The sequence below is a fragment of the Leucoraja erinacea genome, chromosome 2, assembly GCF_028641065.1.
Source record: "Leucoraja erinacea ecotype New England chromosome 2, Leri_hhj_1, whole genome shotgun sequence".
Lineage (NCBI taxonomy): Eukaryota > Metazoa > Chordata > Chondrichthyes > Rajiformes > Rajidae > Leucoraja > Leucoraja erinaceus.
This window is the reverse complement of record NC_073378.1, coordinates 32,957,329-32,977,455: the sequence shown is the minus strand read 5'-3', so window position 1 is coordinate 32,977,455 and position 20,127 is coordinate 32,957,329. Positions and strand designations below refer to the sequence as shown.

Here is a 20,127-nt window from a genome sequence, read left to right as displayed (position 1 = left end):
GTGACATGTAATATACACGGCAGAGCTTACATTCTAGAAAGAAGCCAGTCACTTAAAAAAATTCTGGTATAATCAAAAGAAAATTGCCTTGAAATAACAATGTCCATATTGTGACATTCAGTAAGTCTTTATCCGAATTAATTTGCAAATGTTTTAACATTGCATGTCCAATGATACTGGGCCCTGTAACTCTTGCATTGATAAAACTTTATCAGTATGCAAGCTTCAATTCAGAATTTATTATGAATCCAGATTTGCATTAATGATAGATACAATTCCTGGTCTCTTATGTTCCACCTTGGATAAAACATTGATGAAGTAGGTTTGAACACGTAACATAAAAGTTAGATTTACTCAAGCAAATAATAAAAAAACTGTAAATTGGGAGAAATAAAATTGGAGACAAGAAGGGCTTTCTTCTATGGAAATTAGTCTATCTTTCAGTGACGAACACATCATAAATAGGTCTCAGTGCATAACGCTCTCAGCTGGTCCGTTAAATCTAAGAGTTTGGTTCCAGTGGTTGACCAGCGTTTCAGTTAGGTGAAGCTACAAAAAGAGAATTTAGCTTAATTATTTTAGCCATAAAATCTGATACTCTTCATCTTAAAAAGGAAATGTTCTAAAAAGTAAATTAAGTTGTACAGGAATAATTGCAATATGAATTGGGTTTTGTCTGCATTAATGGGCATCATTCCATTTTATATTTGTTTGAGGTGACATTAAAAAGATTTATTTTATTGTTGAAGGCAAATCAAGGAATGAAAAGATTTTGATCCATCTCCATTTTACCTATATGTACAAAAGCAGGGTTCGAAATACTACTTTAGGGCAATACAAACCATTGGTGTGGAAAAAAATAAACTCTGCAAGCTGTGCCAGGGTATGAAAATTACTGCAATTGGTGACACATGCTCATTAAATTGACAAAAGAGTGCATTTCTCTTAACAATGGCCCAGCACATGGATATTATCATGATGGATTTTTGATGTATAGATAAAGAAATGGCTTCCTATTATTTGTGATAGATGAAAACAAAATTATTTGGAACATGACAGGATGTAAATATAAATTTTATTTTTGTAGATCATGTTTACAAAAAAAAAGATCTCTTTGATTTCCTTTAGAACATTGCATGAATCTAATTGCACTTGAAAAATAGCAAATCAAGTTATGACAGATGGTATTTCGATTCCTGCATCTACTAACATTTTGAAGGGCTTCTTCTTTGCTACTTGCAACAATAATGAGCATTAAACTGCTGATACCATAAGTTCCATGGCAAAGCATGAATGCATGAAACCACCGCATGGGGTATTTGAAAGCAATTGAACTTTCACGTGATGAGACTCATCCATTTCTTAACTGTTGCAAAAACTGGTAAACCTCGGGTGAAACTTTTGTAATCATTTATGTTGGTGAATTGAAGGCTCAGCTGCAAATATTTGTAATAATGCAATGCCACTGTACAGTTTTACAATAGTTACTGCTTCGATCTTTTACAAGTTAATCACATGAAGTTATGCTTGACCATGTACAGCAGGTTATTCCATTGATGCCTTGGTGGCTTCTACACAATAGTATTTAGAACTGAACCACAGAGACCAGGAAGTTCTCATCTTCAGTACCCAGCAGAGCAGCTTTGTAGAACAAAGATTAGAACATTAGAAGGATGAGGGGGAGGGGGGGGGGATGATTGGAACAACTGATTGGAACTTACTGATCACCGGTAAATCACCCCTTATCCTCCTGGACTCCAAAGAATGAAGGCAATAGACAATAGGTGCAGTAGTAGGCCATTCGGCCCTTTGAACCAAGAGTCAAGAGAGTCAAGAGTCAATTTAATTGTCAACCAGCACTGCCATTCAATGTGATCATGGCTGAACAAACTCCTAGCCTGCTCAAACTCTTCCTCTTAGCTCAGGCCCTTGAGTCCTGGCAACAGCTACTGAGATGTACACATGTGACTGTCTTTTTTGAGCAAGGTTGGGTTTTAACACTTTAGAGATACAGTGAGGAAACAAGCCCTTCAGCCCACCGTGTGTGCGCCAACCAACAATCATCCCATGCACTAGCACTATCCGACAGACTAGGGACAATTTACAGTTTTACCTAAGCCAATTAACCAACAAACCCGCACATCTTTGGAGTGTGGGAGGAAACCAGAGCACCCAGAGAAAACCTACGTGGTCACAGGGAAAATATACAAACTCCGTACAGACAGCACCTGTAGTCAGGATCAAACCCGGGTCTCTGGCGCTGTAAGGCAGCAACTCTCCGGCTGCACCACCGTGTCGCCCTCGTGTCACTTAGTCTGCACGATCACATAACAAGCAGGTATTCTTGTAATGAATTTGTGCCTTCTGAAGCTATGGATTAAACTCCAAATAGTGTAGCGCTCATGAATGATGTGAGGGAATATATTTCATTGAATCAGTGATGATCATGAACTTAGAGACATGAATGAAAACCTGAGGAGAACCTACTATGAATTGTCTATTGTCTATTAAATGTAAATTGGGAAGAGTTTCCCTGGAATAAGATGGGATCTTATTGAACATATAAGATTATTAAGGGTTTGGATACGCTAGAGGCAGGAAACATGTTCCCGATGTTGGGGGAGTCCAGAACCAGGGGCTACAGTTTAAGAATAAGAGGCAAGCCATTTAGAACAGAGATGCAGAAACACTTTTTTACACAGAGAGTTGTGAGTCTGTGGAATTCTCTGCCTCAGAGGGTGGTGGAGGCCCTCTCTCTGGATACTTTCAAGCGAGACCTAGATAGGGCTCTTAAAAATAGCGTCAGGGGATATGGGGAGAAGGCAGGAACGGGGTACAGATTGGGAATGATCATCCATGATCACATTGAATGGCGGTGCTGGCTCGAAGGGCCGAATGGCCTACTCCTGCACCTATTGTCTATATTGAATGTTCATCCAGTATTCGGGGGGAGAAATCCTTTCCTCAGCAGTACAGCTAAACATTCATTTCATCATGTTCATTTGGTAAAGTTATCATTTGATCCAAGGCAGGTTATTCCACTGCTCTCTTGGGTGGCAACTGAACCACAGAGACCAGGAAGTTCTCAGCTTCAGTACCCAACTGAGCAGGTTTGCAGGTTTGCAGATAGAAGATTAGAAAATTAGAAGGATGATGGGGAAACCTCATTGAAACTTACCGAATAGTGAAAGGCCTGCATAGGGTAGATGTGGAGAACATGTTTCCACTAGTGGGAGAGCATAGGGCGCAGCCTCAGAAAAATTGGACGTATATTCAAAAAGGTGATGAGGAGGGATTTCTTCAGGTAGAGGGTGGTGAATCTGTGGAATTCATTGACTGTGGAGGCCAAGCCAATGGGTATTTAACGACTTGTAGACATGAATGAAAACCAGCAGAGTATCTTCTCTGATTGTAGATTGGGAAGAGTTTCCCTGGAATGTCCATCCAGTACTCTGGGATAGAAAGTCTTTCCTTGGCAGTACAGTGGAAAATGGGTTGTTGCAAATAAGGTCATGAGGTTCATGTAACGTGTTGTAAAGCTGTCCAGTGGCACCACAATTGATGCACCTTACAGTGTTCCCTTCAGAGACACACGAACAGGAGTAAACTTTGCCTTGTGTCTTAATCCTTGTCATTGTTCAGGAGGAAGATTTGAATGAGGTGCGTGAGAGATGGTCTGATGCGTTGATGAAGCGTCGAGAATATCTAGATGAGCAAATTCAGAAAATAATCAACAAGCAAGGTATGTTTGCTTCAGGCAGTAATATTTAGTTTTGCTTTAGTTTTGGTTATTATTGTCACGTGTACCGAGGTAAAGTGCAAAGCTTTTTTGTTGCGTGCTATCCAGTCAGCAAAAAGAATATATACGTGATTACACTCACATCGTCCACAGTGTACAGATACAGGATGTTCAACTTGCACCTCCTCCAACCTCATCGACTGTATCCGCTGTTCCAGGTGTGGACTTCTATATATCGGCGAGACCAAGCGCAGGCTCGGTGATCGTTTTGCAGAACACCTCCGCTCAGTCTGTCTAAACCTACCTATCTCCTGGGTTGCTCAACAACTTAACTCCCACTCCCATTCCCACACTGATCTTTCTATCCTGGACCTCTTCCAATGTCAGAGTGAGTCCCAGCGCAAATTGGCAGAACAGCACCTCATATTTTGCTTGGCCAGCTTACGCCCCAGCGGTATGAATATTGACTTCTTTAACTTCAAGTAACCCTTGCTTTCCCCATCTCTCCATCCCTCCCCCATCCTACTTCTCCGACTAGTTTGACCGCCTGATTTGTATGCCGCGTTGTTAACTTCCCCAGCTAACAATGATCTATTCTACATTTTCCTTGACCTTCGTCCCCTTTGATTTCTCATTTTCACACCTTATCCTTCCATCTCTCTTGTTTCCCTCTCCCCTGACTCTGTCTGAAGAAGGGTCTCGACCCGAAATGTCACCCACTCCTTCTATGCAGTGATGCTGCCTGGTCCCGCTGAGTGACTCCAGCATTTTGTGTCCATCTAAAGTGAATAACGTTCAACACAGGGTAAAATCCGATAAAAGATAGTTCGATGAGGTAGATGTGAGCATCGGAAACATGAACGAGAGTTAACAAGCTTCTCAAAACTGCTCTCATTAGTGGCTGTAACTCCGCCTGCCGACTCAGTATAATTCTCTTCCGATCAAAAAACCCCCAACTTTATCCCAACTTTCCTGGACTCTACACACCCATCGCTCTTTGTAGTAGAGAATTTCATAGACTATACATGATTGCAATCAAGCTGTTCAAGGTGTACAATTAGTTATCCCCTTGTTTTTTTAACACTTGTCAACTAAATGTTATCCCCTTATCATGTACACGGCCAATGGCTCGATTATAATCATGTATTGTCTTTCGCTGACTGGTTGGCACGCCACCAAAGCTTTTCACAGTACACTCGGTACACGTGACAATAAACTGAACTGAACCGATATAGCAGCTGCCACACTACCATTTCAAGGGTAGACAGAATTTTGCGGAACCGCTCTATTTTAAACAACAAACATGTTCGACTTTTGACTTTCTGCTTTCCCACGAAGAAAAAACAGAAGATGACGTGGAGAGGGAAGCCAGGCTGGTGGAGCAGTGGGTGGGCCTCACTGAGGAGAGGAACGCTGTGCTGGTTCCTGCCCCAGGCAGTGGAATTCCAGGAGCCCCAGCAGACTGGTCAGTACAATCCCTGCCTCAAGTCACTTAACAGTCTGTGGAAGGGTCTCAACCAGAAACGTCACACCTTCCTTCTCTCCAGACATGCTGCCAGTTACTCCGGCATTGTGTGTCTATCTTGACTTATAGAGTCTTACAGCGTGGAAACAGGCCCTTCGGCCCAACGTGCCCACACCGGCCAACATGTCCCAGCTACACTCCTCCCAAATACTTGCGTTTGGCCCACATCCCTCCAAACATGTCCTATCCATGTACCTGTCTAACTGTTTCTTAAACTTTGCGAAACTACCTCCTCTGGCACCTCGTTCCATACACCCACCACCCTCTGCGTGAAAATGTTACCCCTCAGATTCTTATCAAATAGTTCCCCCATCACCTTACCATTTGTTTGGTAGGTATTTATAACTCTTCCTTTTGTGGTTAATTTAGTCAGTTTTCTAAACCTGGCTCGATCTTTCCCCAACCAACCTCTTTGCAAAATTTAGATTTTAAACCTTTTAAGGTGAGAAGGGAAAATTTAAAGGAGATTTAGACGTTACTTTTTGACTTTAGAGTTACAGCGTGGAAACAAGCCCATCGACCCTCCGAGTCCGCGCCAACTAGCAATCACCCTGTACACCAGCACTATCCCACATACTGAGGACAGTTTACAATTGATGTGGAGGACAGGTTTTTTTACATGGAGGGTGGGGTGGGGGCTGGGGGGGGGGGGGGGGGGGGAGGGGAAGAGGGGCTTTGAATGAGCTGCCACAGGTTGTGGTGGAGGTAGATACAATAGTGGCATTTCAGAGGCTTTGAGTTAGGCCCATGGTTATACAGGGGGCGGAGGGGTTATGGATCACGTACAGGCAGAGGAAATGAGTTTGACCTGGCATCATGTTCGGCATGGACCTTGATGGCTGTAACGATTGTTGTTGTCCTCTGACTACCATCAGACTAAAGAAATTGTTCCTCATCTCCTGTGAGCAAGTGAGCAACATGACAGTTCACTGTGATCTGTTCCACATCTGTTCTTAAACATCGCTGATTAACAAGTACATCTCCAGATCCCTTGTGGACAAAAAGGCTGGAGAAACTCAGCGGGTGAGGCAGCATCTATGGAGTAAAGGAATAGGCAACATTTCAGGTCGAAACCCTTCTTCAGACAAACCAGTACTGTCAAATTTACTTCATAATGTAAAGACCATTTGTGAAAAACTTGGCTTATTTTGAAGTCCTCTTCCATTGATTTGGCATTCTCGGTGTTTATCATAACACTGCAATAATTGAAGATTGCAATCGCTTGTTTTGGTATCCCTTACATCTCAGTCTCATGACTTGTACATTGGCAACATTTGGTTTCAATACAAATTTATTGACCATTTTTGAAATTCTCCATTTGATGGAAGTGAAGCAAAAGGATAGTCTATAAGGCACAGTGAAAAGCTTTTGTAGGCTAACCAGTCTAATTAGAACACGACTCATTTCCCGACATTACCAGTGCATTGGAGAACAATCATCTGATGTATGTCTTGTGTAGATTATCAGCATTGGAAAACTAGATCATTTGAAAATCCCTGATGCAACAGAGTAGTGATCAATAAATTTTCAAAATGTTACATTTTTAGTTTCACTCGGAATAAACCACTAGGACCTGTCTTGTTCCGAACCTCATTGAAACTTACAGAACAGTGAAATGCCTGGATAGAATGGATGTGGAGAGGATGTTTCCACTACTGGGAGAGTCTTGAACTACAGCTCATGGCCTCAGAATAAAAGGAAGGAGATGAGGAGAAATTTCTTTAGTCAGAGGGTGGCGAATCTGTGGAATTATTTGCCAGAGAAGGCTGTGGAGGCCAAGTCAGTGTATATTTTTAAGGCAGAATTAGTTAGATTTTTGATTGTCTGAAGAAGGGTCTCATCCCAAAAAGTAACCCATTCCTTCTCTCCAGAGATGCTGCCTGTCCTGCTTGGTTACTCCAGCATTTTGTGTCTACCTTAGATTTTTGATCAGTACAGGTGTCAGAGGTTATGGGGAGAAGGCAGGAGAATCAGATTAGGAGGGAGAGATAGAACAGCCATCATTGAATGGCGGAGTAGACTTGATGGGCCGAATGGCCTAATTCTACTCCTATCACTTATGACCTTATGAATAAATTAAAATGTTTACGTCAACTAGATTTTGGTATGAGATCTAACCATTTAATGGAGAGGTTTGAGACCATATGATGTTAAGCTCGCTTTATTTTGGAAGCGGCACATTGTAGCTTTTCAAGCCATTATGTGAACTCAGTTGATAATGATTGACTATTCCATTTGGGAAGAACGTTTCCCTTTAGAGTCATAGAGTGTTACAGTGCGAAAACAAGCCCTTCGGCCTAACTTGCCCACACCGGCCATCAATGTCCCAACTACACTAGTCCCACCTGCCTGCGTTTGGTTCATATCCCTCAAAACCTGTCCTATCCTTTAGTTAAATAAGCAGCAGTTATGTCTTGATCTGTATTTTCCTTTTTATTCTGAGTAAGTGTATTTTTTAGGATATCGCCTCCCGGAATGGAAGCTCATATCCCAGTCCTCTTCCTTGATTTAAATGGTGAGTAATTACTGTTATTTTTGTCACTGGCTCAATATGAAAAAAAAAGCGAATCCTCATGGAATTAACTTATTTGGAAAGAGCCACATTTCAGTTGGTTGTGAATGGATCTGACCATTGGAATATAGAAATTGGAATATAAGATAGACAGGTAAAGGACCTGTGCCACTTGGTGATTTTTTTCAGTGACTGCCGGCAACATTGACTGACGTATCAGGTCACCGAATAATTTGCGGTGTGACGTGTCGTGATGATGTATGACGTGGCGTGATGATGTATGACGTGGCGTGATGATGTGATGATGTATGACGCATGGTGTTTTTTCAAGCGTCGTAACATTTTTTTGTTGCCGCTGGATTTTGAAATGTTCAAAATCTCTTGGCGTCAATGATATTGACGCCGGCAGTCACCAAAAAAATCGGCAAGTGGGACAGGCCCTTAAAATTTCTAATTGAACAATTGGCAGCCTTCAGAGAGAATGGGTTATCGTACGATGAGCGCTGGGATAATGGATGATAAGTATTTGATGGCTCTTGCTTTTTCTCGATGGAGTTTAGAAGGATCAGGGGGAACTTCATTGAAGTCTCCCAAACAGTGAAAGACCTGGGTCGAGTGGATGTGGAGAGGATGCTTCCACTACGACCAGAGGGCATAGCCTCAGTATTAAAGTATGTATATCTAGAAAGAAGACGAGGAGGAATTTCCTTAGCCAGAGGGTGGTGAATCTGTGGAATTCATTGGGAATTTTTAAAGCAATGATTGACAGGGTCTTGATAAGAAAGGGTGCCAAAGGTTACAGCGAGAAGGTAGGAGAATGATGTTGAAAGGGAAAGATACATCAGCCACAAATGAATGATAGAGTAGACTCGATGGACCGAATGGTCTAATTCTGTTCCTATCATTTATGAGGTTATGAAAATGGGTTTGGATACAGTTCTGTCACGTCAACTCGTATGAAATGTGAGGAGGCCAAAAATGATGGTTGACATCAGAGACATAAAGTGACTTGAAGCTGAAAAGGAAGATCTGTGACATATGTCAGATTGCTAAAGTGGGAATTAAGCTAAATGTATAAAACGAATCAGAAGGGTAAATCAAAATGAAGAGAAAGGTGATAATATTACAGTAGACCGCTAATCTAAAAGAAATCAGCAGCCACAAATAAGTTCTCAGTTCAGTTTATTGTCCATCACAGTGGGGAGGTGTCTGGTAGACTCACTGTGGTGGATGTTAAACTGTGTTCATTGTTCAACTAAATGACAATAAAGGATACTTTATACTTTACTTTATACTTATACTGAGGTACAGTGAAAAGTTTTGTTGCGTGCTAACCAGTCAGCGGAAAGACAATACATGATAGATGATAAGGGAATAACGTGTAGTGCAATGTAAAGCCGGAAAAGTCCGATCAAGGATAGTCCAAAGGTCACCGTTGAGGTAGATAGTAGTTCAGCACTGCTCTTTAGTTCTTCCTGTCGAGTCCACACAAAAGATTAGGAGATGTTCAGCCAGAGCTGAACACACTTCTCGGCATCTGCATACAATGGTGTCTGTCTTGTCGCTTCTTGTGAGTGGTGGTGGAAAGATTGGTGGAAACAGGGCCGCGACGTGAACGCTCTTCCCTTGACCCCTGCCCTCTAGTTGTGGTAGCATGATAAGAGCAATTGATAAATAGTGAACAGGTCTTCTTCTTCTTGTGTATGGCGTGCACAGCCGGAAGTTGTAGGTCAACTTGTTCTATTTGATCTATTTGTTTGTGCTCGTCGGGTTGATTGCATTAGTCGAAACAGGGTGGACCAAGTGAAGGTTGCAATCTGCCACCCCAATAAACAGGTAGTATGATTGTAAACAAATAAGGCCTATGTATGGAGGCATAGGCGTAACTGAGTACATTCCACCTATCTTTCTCAGGGAAGGTCCTGCCAAAACCACTGTAAATGAGGGATATAGTTGAATACCTTGAGGATAGTCTAAAACTTCATAAAGGAGAGGCATGGGAAAGTGGGCATGAGAGTCTCAGGATGTCATTGAGTGATGTGTGGGTACAAGTTGTGGGGAAACTTCCAACGTATCTTAGGACCGAAGAATTTTAAATGCTGGGCCCTGTATCAAAAAAAGTTGTGAAAATCGACCCCAAAAATTAAGGCAAATTTTACTGGTCTTACACACTCAAAGATCGACCCCGTTGTGCTGATGGATACATTAAAGTTAGGTGCAGCCACTGCAAAGGCTATGCCGACAGGCAGGACTACAATTTGTGGCCTCCCATCAGTGAAATTGGTCAGTTCTGTTCAGTTTTGTTTATAGTCATGTGTACCGAGGTACAGTGAAATGCTTTTGTTGCGTGTTAACCAGTCAGCGGAAAAAAAATCCATGATTACAATTGCGCCATTTACAGCTTATGGATTCATGAAAAGGGAATAACGTTTAGTCAAGAGTCAAGAGTGGTTTATTGTTATGTGTCCCAGATTATTACTTGCTGCAGCACAACAGAATATGTAAACATAGTACACTGTAAACAATATGATAAACGAGCGGGAAAAAAAAGTTCAGTGTATATATATATACATACCCACAAGTACACACACACATATATATATCTTCTATCATATACTTATTAAAAGTCTGATCTTGGATGTGTGTGTGTGTGTGTTTGTTTGTGTATAATCACATCTTCTCGAAAAAACAACGCGCTAACGGTGAACATTTTTACATATTCCGGTAGACATTTTCCCCCTGGATTCCGAAATCGCCTTATCTGAAAAATTCATGCTTTATTTCTCGAGTTATTAATGAAAATGCTCAAAAACCTGAAAAAACTTTGGGGGGGAAAAAAGGCTGTATTCTTGCTTGCTCTGCGAGTTATGTCATCCCCCCACCGTACTCAGGCCCTGCCTGGAGTTGGGAGCGAGGGAGTAATGCGTTTGAGAACCTCGCTCCCCTTTGACGTGGGAGCGAGGATTGAGTTCGGGATTTAGCCCTCCCCTGTGACGATGCGTCCCCCCCACCACTCAAACTCTATCGCCCTCCCTCTCTGCCCCCCCACCCCGCTCCCTCTCTGCCCACTCCTGCTCCCTCTCAGCCCCCCAAGCCCCCTTCACACTTCTGTACCTTTTTCCCTTTGGGAGAGGGAGAAGAGGGAGTGGCCAGGGTGCAGGCCTGCCATCAGTGAAATTGGTCACTCTGACAGCTGAGTAATTCAGAAGGTGTTGTTCACAACATTTCTAACCGGTTCAAAAGAACATTTGTAAATATGGGCCTCTTTGGATTTTCAAGAAAAATGGTTTGAACATATTGATGATGACCATTTTGGATGAATGGTGTCATTTTACTGTAGTTTAGGGGTGCATTGAGAAAAGAATAAATAATATTGGCTGCAACCTTCCCTCCATTGATGAACTGTACACTGCAAGGGCCAGGAAGCGAGCGGGTAAGATCATCTGTGACCCCTCTCACCCTGGCCACAAACTCTTTGAATCACTTCCCTCTGGAAGGCAACTCCGGACTGTCAAATATGCCATAGCCAGACATAAAAACGGCTTTTTTTTCCCATGAGTAGTAGCTCTACTCAATAACCAAAAATATGTAGCTCCTTTTGCTCTTGTGTTTTATTTAATTCACATGTTTAATCAATAATGTTTTATTATTCATGTTTTATGTGTGATTCCTAACCGTCACTGTATGTCATGTTGTAACTTGCGGTTGGAGCATCAAGGTAAATTCCTTGTATGTGTATACATGGCAATAAACTTATTAATTCATTCAATATTACATGATACAATTATTAATTATAAGATGAAAATGTGAGTTTGAAACAGCAGTTTAAAGTTAAGTGTCTTCGATCATTCATTGCCCTTTCTACTTTTTTTTTAAGCTGACGACCTTCGTGCAAATGAACAACTCACGGGTCCCCATGCACCCGGAGTGAATTCCATCTTACCGAAGGAACATGGCAGCCAGTTCTTTTATTTGCCTATTATCAAGCACAGTGAAGACGAGGTACAGAAGTTTGTCAATTTTCATTTCTAACACATCTATAAACGATTCCATTCCATTGCAGGGCAATTCCCCACCCTACCCTTCTCACCCCCTGCAGCCTCCATGTTGAATATTTGAGTTTGAGTTCAGTTTATTGTCACGTGTACCGAGGTACAGTGAAAAGCTTTTGTTTGCAGTCAGCGGAAAGACAATACATGATTACAATCGAGCTACCACAGTGTGCAGTCTGATGTCATACAGTTTGCAGTCTGAAGAAGGTACTCGACCCGAAACATCACCCATTCCTTCTCTCCAGAGATGCTGCCTGTCCCGCTGAGTTACTCCAGCTTTTTGTGTCCATCTTCGGTTTAAACCAAGAGTCAAGAGAGTTTTATTGTCTTGTGTCCCAGATAGGACAATGACATTTTTGCCAGCTGCAGCACAACAGAATATGTAAACATAATACGGAACAGGAGATAAAGTTCAGTGTGTCTATATACCATAGACACCAGCATCTGCAGTTCCTTCCTACACAGAGTACAGAGATACGTGATATTGGGAATAACGAGAATAACGTTTAGTGCAAGATAAAGCTAGTAAAGTCCGATCAAAGACAGTCCGATGTCCAATGATGTAGATAGTAGTCCTGGACTGCTCTCTCGTTGTTGGTAGGATGTATAGTTACCTGATATCAGCTGTGAACAATTTGTCCCTGAATCTGAAGGTGTGCGTTTTCACACTTCTATACCTTTTGGCTGATGAGAGAAGAGGGAGTGGCCTGGGTGTGACTCGTTCTTGATTGTGCTGGTGGCCTTGCAAGGCATGGTGAGGTGCAGATGGAGTCCATGGAAAAGTTAATTTGTGTGATGGTCTGCAATCAATTGACTATATTGAAGCACCATTGAATTAACCACAAACACTGTAATCATCCTGTTAATGCCATTTAATATCATAGTTATGCTTAATTCATTACAAATGTATTATTATATAGGTTTTACGATGACATATATATTTTATGATGTTATAGATACAGGTATATATATTTTTTATTATGTTTTATATTTTCATTATGTATTTAATTATATATATTATAAATATTTTTATTCGTGCTATTCTTAAGGCTGTTTCAGCCATAAATTAAATGTGAATAAAGTTCACTGATCTGCCCAGTAATGCAACTGTATAATCATAGAAAATAGGTGCAGGAGTAGGCCATTCAGCACCACCATTGAATATGATCATGGCTGATCATCCAAAATCAGTACCCCGTTCTTGCTTTTTCCCCATACCCCTTGATTCCGTTAGCCCTAAGAGCTAAATCTAAATCCACAGATTCACAACTCTGGGTGAAAATATTTTTCCCTACCACTCTTTCCCCTACCACTCTTTCTTCATCTCAGTCCTACTCATTAGTAAAATAAAATTCAGGTGTGAGCAGTGGACTCGGAATAGCTGTGCATTTCTTGCATAGAGTTAGTATATAGTCAAAGGGTAGAATGGCCTTCTGTGCTGCAGCCTTTCTGTGAAACTGAGAACTGACTTCTTTTGGTCATTGTTATCTTCCTGAAATTTTTCTGAAGATAAGAACACTATTTTCCGTGATTCTTGCGCAAACTGAATATATCAACGAACCTTTTCTATTAGTTTAAATGAGGGTTTAATTTTACAAAGGATTTTCTGACGTGATGCATTGATTGTGTCGGAAGGAACTGCAGATGCTGGTTTACATCGAAGTTAAACATAAAATGCTGGAGTAACTCAGTGGGACAGGCAGCATCTGTGGAGAGACGGAATGGGTGAAGTCTCGGGTTGAGACCCTTCTTCAGACCAACCGTCTCAACTTTACTACTCCCCTTACCGACTCTCACCTCTCCCCCTTTGAACGTACAGCCCTCTGCTCACTCTGCAGCAGCCCCAACATTAAAAAAAAACATTCCTTCTCTGTAGAGATGCTGCCTGTCCCACTGAGTTACTCCAGCATTTTGTGTCTACCTTTGGTGTAAACCAGCATCTGCAGTTCCTTCCTACACACTGTATTTAATCATACTGTATTGGTATAAATGCAGCAACATTTAAGTATATGTATTTAACTTATGTTTCTTGCTTATCAGTCGCATTCAGTGCTCAGAGTCATTAATGCACAGAGTATTTTGCCCAGAGCAGGGGAATTAAGAGCCAGAGAACATAGGTTTAAGGTGAGGGGGGGGGGGGGAGGGGGGGGGGAATCCCCTCACACTAACACTATCTAACACACACTAATGATAATATACAATTTTTACCAAGCAAATTAGCCGACAAACGTGTGCATCTTTGTACTGTGGGTGGAAACTGGAGAAAACCCATGCAGTTAATTGGCTTGGGTAAAATTATAAATTGCCCCTATAGTGTGTAGGATAATGTAAGTGGGCGGTGATCGCTGGTCGGCGCGGACTCGGTGGGCCGAAAGGCCTGTTTCCGTGCTATAAACTAAACTAACCAAAATAACTGTGATGTTTGGTGGACTGTGTGGGGTGGGAGGACCCATTGCTCCTCCCGTGCAGCAGGTGGCGCTGCACAGACAAAGGCGGATGTTTTGTATATAGTTTATCCGGTCTGTAGACAGTGAGCGTGCAGCCATTCTGAGTTGTCTTGCTGCCAGCATTGAGTAAAGCATTAAAGACTTCTATTGTAAATTGAAGACTCTCAGGTTTTGTGCAGACCTAGAAAACAAACACGAAAATAACGAGGACTAGAGGCTCATGGAACTGCAGATGCTGGAATCTTGCATAGAACAGAAAGTGCTGGAGTAACTCAGCAGCTCAAGCAGCATCTCTGGAGGACATGGAGAGGTGGGAACAAGACAAAGCCGGGCAAGTGATAGGTGGATACAGGTGAAGGGTGGGGGAAGGGGCAGGGAGGTGTTGATGTGCAGTTGGTTATACAAAGGCCAGAGATGAAATGACAAACGTTAGTGAGAGAAGGATAGAAGAGGCGTGAAATGTGAAGCCGGAATAGGTGGATATAGGTGGATGCTGAAATGCTCCAGCACTTTGTGTCCGTATGTGGCTACCAGACAGAATTTAGCTCAGGTACCAAAAATGGATGGATGAAAATTTTAGAATGAGCGAGAAAGTTTAAAATTGGAGGAAGTGGGGTTGTAGCAGAGGCAAGGGTAGAAATTAAGCTCTGGGGAATGAAATGCCTTATTAGAGATCCAAGGTCTTGTTCAACCAAGAACTAATCTCCAATGCAGCAAATCTCAATTTTCAGAAAATTCAGAAGATTTTCAGAAATCCGAATTTTCTGAAAATTGATATTTGCTGCATTGGGGATTAGTCAAATAATCACGTTAAGTCTCCTTCTGAAAATTGAGATTTGCTCTTGGAAATTAAGATTTTCAGAAATCTCAATTTCCAAGAGCAAATCTCAATTTTCAGAAGTAGACTTAATGTGATATTTTCACTAATTATTTTGCTGCATGGGTTCACATTGCTCTCTGCGTCGTCAAACTTGTTTTACAGTCAACAGTAACAGTCAGCAGACTGTCAGGGGAGGAGAAGTGGCTCCACGGCATAAATTGATTGGGGTTGGCACTGAGTGCATGTTATTCGAGCACCTCGCCTCAAGTGAGATGATACCGCAGTTTGACAGTAATCCTCATTTAATGAGCTGACTCCGGCAGGCTGGAGCTGGCTGCCCTCTGACATTTAGTCCACTGGGAAACAAGAGAACTCATTTAAAATGCCACGCATACCAGAGGGTCACTTGACAGGGCATTTTTCTCCGGTGATTATGTGCTTGAAGTTACCGCTAAGTGCCGAGATGGGCGAATACTCCATTTCACAAGCACAAGCATCGCTTGCCCTGATGGATGCAGTTACCATTTTTATTTTAAATACCGGTGGCCTAGTGGTAGAGCTACTGCCTTGCAGTGCCAGCGACCCGGGTTCGATCCTGACTACGGGCGCTTGTCCGTACGTTCTGCCCATGGCCGCGTGGGTTTGCTCCGGGATCTCCGGTTTTCTCCCACACTTAATAGACGTGCAGGTTTGCATGTTAATTGGCTTGGTATAAATTTCAAATTGTCCCTAGTGTGTGTAGGAGAGTGTTAATGTGCGGGAATCGCTGGTCGGTGCGGACCTGGTGGGCCGAAGGGTCTATTTCTGCGCTGTATCTCTAAAGCAAAAAAATGAAAAAAAATCTTGTTTGAAATATATTTCTATGTTAGGGTGTTGGTAATTAAGTATTTTTAGTGGTTATTTGAGAAATCATGTGAATATAGACTAGGTGGGAGAATTTCAGTCTGCGTATATGTTCAAATACTAGGAGCTGAATCAGGCCATTCAGCCCAACGTCTACTCTGCCATTCAATCATGGCTGATCTATCTATCTCTTTAAACCCCATTCTCCTGTCTTCTCCCCATAACACCTTGACACCTGCACTAATCAAGAATTTGTCATTCTCCGCCTTAAAATATCCATTGACTTGGCCCCCACAGCCTTCAGCGGCAAAGAATTCCACAGATTCACCACCCTCTGACTGAAAAAAATCTAATCATCTCCTTTCTAAAGGTACGTCCTTTAATTCTGAGGCTGTGGCCTCTAGTCCTAGACTCTTCCAGTAGTGGAAACATCCTCTCCACATTCCCACTATTCAAGCCTTTCACGATTCGGTAAGTTTCAATGAGGTCCCCCCTCATTCTTCTGAACTCCAGCGAGTACAGGCCCAGTGCCGTCAAACGCACATCAAACACATTGTTTTGTCATGCATCTCTTTCCACTCCTTTTTATCAAACCTTTTTTACAGTCTGTGAACGTCATTCAGCGCTGGGAGCGCCAGACTACAGAGACAGCCATTTATAATTGAAGAACCATTTGCTGAATCCACTTCATTATTGAGTGTCTGGTTGTCCTACTCTTAAGTATCTTGCAACATAAAACTTGATTTACTTACACACGAAAAAAAGTTTGAAATATTTACTGTGCTGCTGTGTTGCAAAGAATGGGATGAATAACAGAAATCTATCTGGCAGGGCATTTAAAATGACAAGCATAGAAGAAGTGAATGGGGCGGTGTAAGGAATTTTAAATTTAAAAAGAAGCCATATCTGAAGAAGTCTGATCAATGGTCTGAAGAAGGGTCTCGACCCGAAAGAAGGGTTTCGGCCCGAAACGTTGCCTATTTCCTTCGCTCCATAGATGCTGCCGCACCCGCTGAGTTTCTCCAGCATTTTTGTCTACCTTCGATTTTCCATCATCTGCAGTTCCTTCTTGAACATATCACCTTTGGTTCAGTTTAGTTGTTTAGTTTAGTGATACACTAAACAACCCACCGAGTCCGTGTCGACCAGCGATCCCCATACACTAACACTATCCTATACACACTAGAGACAATTTACAATTTCTTACCGAAGCCAATTAACTTTCAATGCTGTACAAGTATGGGAGGAAACCGGAGCACCCGGAGAAAACTCACGCAGGTCACGGGGAGAGGGTACAAACTCCGTATAGACAGCGGGCCCGTGGTCAGGATCGAACCTGGGTCAACAGCGCTATAAGGTAGCAACTCTATCGATGCGCCACCGTGCCGCACCCTCAGTGCATTTAAAATGAAAAGTTAAGAAGAAGTGAGTGGGAGAAGAAATCCTCTGTTGCATGGAAGTCTAAACTTTAAAAGTAGCTATATCTGAAGACGTCTGATCAATAATCTGAAGAAGAGTCTTGATACGAAACGTCATCTTTGGTTCAGTTTAGTTTAGTTTATTATTGTCATGTGCTGAGCTACAGTGAAGTTTTTTTGTTCCATGCAATCCTGTCAGCGTAAAGACTAGAGTCACAGAATTAAACAGCATGAAACAAGCCCTTTGGCCCAACCTGCCCACGCCGACCAACATGCCCCATCTAATTTAGTCCCACCTGCCTGCTTTTATAAATAACCATATAACCATATAACAATTACAGCACGGAAACAGGCCATCTCGGCCCTACAAGTCCGTGCTGAACAACATTTTATGGGCTTTTGGCCCATGTCCCTCTGAAACTGCCCTATCCATGTACTTGTCTAAATGTCTCTTAAACGTTGCGATAGTACCTCCTTCAACGACCTCCTCCGGCAACTTGTTTCATACACCCACCGCCCTTTGTGTAAAAAAACTCAGATTCCCTCAGATTCCCATTAAATCTTTTCCCCTTCACCATGTACCTATGTCATCTGGTTCTCGATTCCCATACTCTGGGCAAAAGACTCTGCGTTTACCCGATCTATTCCTCTGATGATTTTGTACACAAGGACATGTTTGGATACTATACATGATTACATTCATGCAATTCACTGTATACAGATATAGGATAAAGTCTGTGATAGAGTCCGGTAAAGTCCGATTAAAGATAGTTTGAAGGTCTCCAATGGAGTAAATGGGAGGACAGGACCGCTCTCCAGTTGGTGATAGAATGGTTCAGTTGCCTGATAACAACTAGGAAGAAACTGTCCCTGAATTTATGAACAACTAATGATGAACAGATACCGGTATACCAGAATCAAACACAGTCAGTCAATGAGAGAAAATATGTACAAATCCAGATTCGACAAATTGACCCCCTGGGTAGGCGACATGTACCCCCTGGGGGTAAATGTTCCCCAGGTTGGGAACCCTTGGTCTACGTATTATGCTGCTGGCCTTGCTACAAGCTGCTTATGTGATGAGGTTAAACAGCAGACAAGCAGGTAACTTTAACGTGGAAGCTTTAAGTATCTGTTAAAATCCAGTTCATTTTTTTTCTCCCCTGGCTTCCAGATCTCTGCTGTTGCGTCCTGGGATTCATCAGTCCATGATTCGATCTATTTGAACAAAGTCACCGGCCAGAATGAACGCATCTACTTGATTGTGAAGGTGACGGTGCAGCTCAGCCACCCTGCCGCGGTGGAGCTGGTGCTGCGCAAGCGTATAGCCGTCAATATCTACAATAAGCAGGTAGGAAACGGCTGGTGTAAGTTAACCAAAACCTGCAGATGCTGGTTTAAATCGAAGGTAGACACAAAATGCTGGAGTAACTCAGCGGGACTGGCAGCATCTCTGGAGGGTCTCGACCTGAAACGTCACCTATTCCTTCTCTCCAGAGATGCTGCCTGCCCCGCTGAGTTACTCCAGCATTTTGTCTTTAACCAAAACCTGTTATTTTTCAGGGAAGCAAGAGGGCGTCACGGTGGCGCAGCGGTAGAGTCGCTGGCCAACCACTGGAACCAAACGGACCAGCTGAGAGCGTTATGCACTGAGACCTATTTATGATGTGTTCGTCACTGAAAGATAGACTAATTTCCATAGAAGAAAGCCCTTCTTGTCTCCAATTTTATTTGTCCCAACTTACAGTTTTTATTATTTGCTTGAGTAAATCTAACTAATATGTTAAGTGTTCAAACCTACTTCATCAATGTTTTATCCAAGGTGGAACATAAGAGACCAGGAATTGTATCTAAAAATTAAGGCAAATCTGCATTCATAATAAATTCTGAATTGAAGCTGGCATACTGATAAAGTCTTATCAATGCAAGAGTTACAAGGCCCAGTATCATTGGACATGCAATGTTAAAACATTTGCAAATTAATTCGGATAAAGACTTACTGAATGTCACAATATGGACATTGTTATTTCAAGGCAATTTTCTTTTGATTATACCAGAATTTTTTTAAGTGACTGGCTTCATTATAGAATGTAAGCTCTGCTGTGTATATTACATGTCACCTATGCCGTTGAGTATAATATTGACCAGTAGTGGAAATGAATCTGCTTCCTCTGGGACAATATGTCTGTTCATGTATAGCAATGAGACATTGTTGAAGATCCCATTGGACACTTTTTGTCGACACATTTTTTGTCGGGGCGGCACGGTGGGGCAGTGGTAGAGTTGATGCCTCACAGCGCCAGAGACCCGAGTTCGATCCTGACTACCGGTGCTGTCTGTACAGAGTTTGTACGTTCTCCCCGTGACCTGCGTGGATTTTCGCCGAGTTCCTACCACACTCCTACCACAGACGTACAGGTTTGTAGGCTGATTGGCTTTGGTAAAAAATTGTAAATTGTCCCGAGAGTCTAGTTTGAGCTTGTGTAACGGGAATCGCTGGTCGGCAAGGCTTGTTATCACACTGTAACTCTGAACAACTACACTCTAGACATTAGAAAAACAGAAACAGGCCCTTCGGCCCAACAAGTCAACGCCGACCAGAGATCACAGCATACACCTGCACTATCCTACATGCTAGGAATAATTTATTATTTTTACCAGAGCCAATTAACCTACAAACCTGTACATCTTTGGAGTGTGGGAGGAAACTGGAGAAAGCTCACCCAGGTCACAGGCAGAATGTACAAACTCCGTCCAGCAGTACCCATAGT

The 20,127-nt window shown here is 42.4% G+C and overlaps 1 protein-coding gene across 5 annotated transcripts in view; it reads left to right on the top strand.

The window, feature by feature from the left end:
• kif13a (kinesin family member 13A) overlaps positions 1-20,127 on the top strand; it is a 167,348-nt gene that overhangs the window by 104,965 nt on the left and 42,256 nt on the right. For all 5 annotated transcript variants that reach the window (XM_055654640.1, XM_055654622.1, XM_055654631.1 and 2 more), the window contains 5 exons: positions 3,643-3,742; positions 5,078-5,204; positions 7,724-7,779; positions 11,654-11,778; positions 18,531-18,707. In XM_055654640.1, coding sequence (XP_055510615.1) covers positions 3,643-3,742; positions 5,078-5,204; positions 7,724-7,779; positions 11,654-11,778; positions 18,531-18,707 — 585 coding nt within the window. The remainder of the gene's footprint in view (positions 1-3,642; positions 3,743-5,077; positions 5,205-7,723; positions 7,780-11,653; positions 11,779-18,530; positions 18,708-20,127) is intronic.